This window comes from Pteropus vampyrus, unplaced genomic scaffold (assembly GCF_000151845.1).
Source record: "Pteropus vampyrus isolate Shadow unplaced genomic scaffold, Pvam_2.0 Scaffold30, whole genome shotgun sequence".
In the NCBI taxonomy this organism is placed as follows: domain Eukaryota; kingdom Metazoa; phylum Chordata; class Mammalia; order Chiroptera; family Pteropodidae; genus Pteropus; species Pteropus vampyrus.
The window spans coordinates 7,248,629-7,251,239 of NW_011888811.1; the positions used below are offsets into that span (position 1 = coordinate 7,248,629).

Consider the following 2,611-nt stretch of genomic DNA (forward strand, 5'->3'; position numbering starts at 1 on the left):
GCTAATTTTTAAGAGTACAAAGGAGTCATTTAAAAAAAAATTTGAGAACCACCACTGTGTTAGTTATCGAAAACAACTAATTTTTCTCAACAGTAACAAAAGTAGGATTTAAATTTTAAGTCTTCCCTCTTTTCAAGGAGTTTAAGCATTTTCTCAAAAAGAACAAAGAACCATCATTTTGTAAAGTACAAACGTTCTCTAAAGCCTAAATATTAGGGATTTGTCTGCTTTTTTTCAAGCCTGGTAAAACCCAGAAGTCAAAAAGGAATTGAGTGATAGTGACTACTTAATTTAAAACCACTGAATTGTAAAGGAAACCATAAATATACAAAAGACTCCAGAGGAAAGAAATGTGAGACACAACAGGGCTAATTTTCTTTATCCACAGAGCTCTTAAAAAAATAAATAAATAAATAAGAAAGTCACATTAGGAAAGGAAAACAAAGATACAAACAAAAAGTTAAAAAAACTGTAAATGTCCAATGATCAAATGTGCTCTCACATATGCACAAACACGCATCCTAATTTAAAACGAGATAGCCATTGCCCTTCTGATAAAGATTAAAGTTTTAAAACATTTTCAGTTAGAGAACATGGGGGAGGTGGGTTCAGTAATTCAGTGATTTACTGAAGGTGCGTTCACTAATTTATGCTTATATTTTAAAGGGTAAAAAGGCAACATCTCTTTCCTGAAACAGTATATTGTATCCCTCTTTCCTGGTTAATATACAAAAATCTACCACATTTTCCTTAATGGCTGAATGGAAATCATTAGCGTGGATGCACTATATTCTATCAAAACATCATCACACACCCTTCAAGCCTCAGCAATCCTTAAAGTTTACTCTCCAGATATACTCACAAATTCACAGCAATATAATTTCCAGAATGCTAACTGCAGAATTGTTTGTAACGTATAAAAGCCAGAAATGACCTGGATGTGTCCTTGTAAAATGACTAAATGCCCTTTGGATGAAAGGGGAAAACATCCAGCTGAAAAATCTAGAAGGCCCTGAGTAATCTGTCCGCTCCACATCATGTGTATCACCCACCCTTCACTCTGCCTTTCAGTTTCCCTGAACAACTCCTGTCCTTCAACTACCTCAGGATCTTTGCACATACTTCTACGTACGATGCTCTTGGCTTGCGCCTCCCCTCCTTCACCTAGATGGCTCTGTATAACCTTCATGCTCCACTTTGAGTCACTTCCTGAGGGAAAGCGTCCCTGCTACTCCAGAATAGGTTTGGTTCCCTGTAACAGACCCTGTTTTCCTCCTTGCTCACTCACTGAGATGATGTGTTCAGTTTGACTTCCCCTCCAAATAGTGGGCTTTCTCAGGGCAGGGCCAGTCTTGTTAACCAAAGCCTAACAGTGCTTAGTATACAGTAGCCTTTCCTCAAATGTGGGTAAATTAAAAGCTCAAAAAGCTGCTTCTGTAACAGAAAATATTTCAGATACATGTAGCAGGTTGAAAGGGCAGGCTATGTGGATTTTTCAGGTACTGTTCAACTTGACATAAAGCCCACTTTCTAACAGGCTTACTAGAACAGTCCACCTTAGACTTGTTCGAGATTAATGAACACATCTCCCCTCAGTGGCAAGCTTTTGAGGACAGGTACAATGTTCTCCACGTCTTTGCTCCAATTCCCCCTCTGACCTAAGATGTTACTTTACAAATACATCCAGCAAGTATATTTGTTAAAAGCAACCCAAATTTAGACAGTCTCATTATACTTTTTGGTCATATGTCATATTCATACCCATATCAAGTTCGCTGAATTGGAATCTAAGAGAAACTCAAAGCTAAAGCATGTTTGTGATACCAAAATATACTACCTAGAGGATTGAAGGGAAAGAATTTTTCTATTTCTGGATAGGCGTCATCTGAAGCAGGAACGGAGGTTTTGGCTTTAACGGTTTTCTCCGTCACCTAAAACAACCCAAGAAAATGAGTTAGTGAGAGTGGAAGCCTTGTCAACTGATTAGTACAAGGGATAGTAGGGCTTCTTTCAAGACATGTAAAGGCTTCACCACATTTTGATTTTTTTCAAATTTCATACTGACTTCTAAAAAACCATAATCCTTAGTTCTCATGGGTACACACAACTCAGCAAGCAATTCTAGTAGCATGGCTCAAAAGTCTGAAATTTAATTATTAGCACCTGTCAGCAGAAGTCATCAAGAATGCACGGTGGTCATCAACTCAATCACTCAACCTAACAGGGGAGGGAAGGAGAAGGAGTCGCCAAGAATAGAAGCTAATCCTAGAGGCCATTTTGGGCTTTTGGAAGTATGATTTTTCATATTTCCATTAGTCTTATTTTAATTATTTACTTGATTAATATTAAAAACAAGTTTGAGTTCCTCAAACACACACACTGAGTAAGAGACAGCAAAAAATAGTTAAAGACTTTAGAAGCCAACCATGGATGAATAACTCCCTAGTCTGGACTGGCAGGAAGGCCAAAACGAATTTAATCTTGATTTCATCTTACAGCAGCACAATTGCAGGCCTGGAGAAAACCCTGAGGGCAGGGTTTCCCACACTTCAGTTCTGTGTCACATTCTCATTTTTGCCATATCCTTCCAATACTTAACATTTCTCTCCTA

The 2,611-nt window shown here is 38.0% G+C and overlaps 1 protein-coding gene across 6 annotated transcripts in view; it reads right to left on the reverse strand.

Moving 5' to 3' along the window:
• PTTG1 (pituitary tumor-transforming 1) overlaps window positions 1-2,611 on the reverse strand; it is a 15,168-nt gene that overhangs the window by 2,820 nt on the left and 9,737 nt on the right. For all 6 annotated transcript variants that reach the window (XM_023528607.1, XM_023528605.1, XM_011356709.2 and 3 more), the window contains exon 4: window positions 1,838-1,931. In XM_023528607.1, the coding sequence (XP_023384375.1) occupies window positions 1,838-1,931 (94 nt within the window). The remainder of the gene's footprint in view (window positions 1-1,837; window positions 1,932-2,611) is intronic.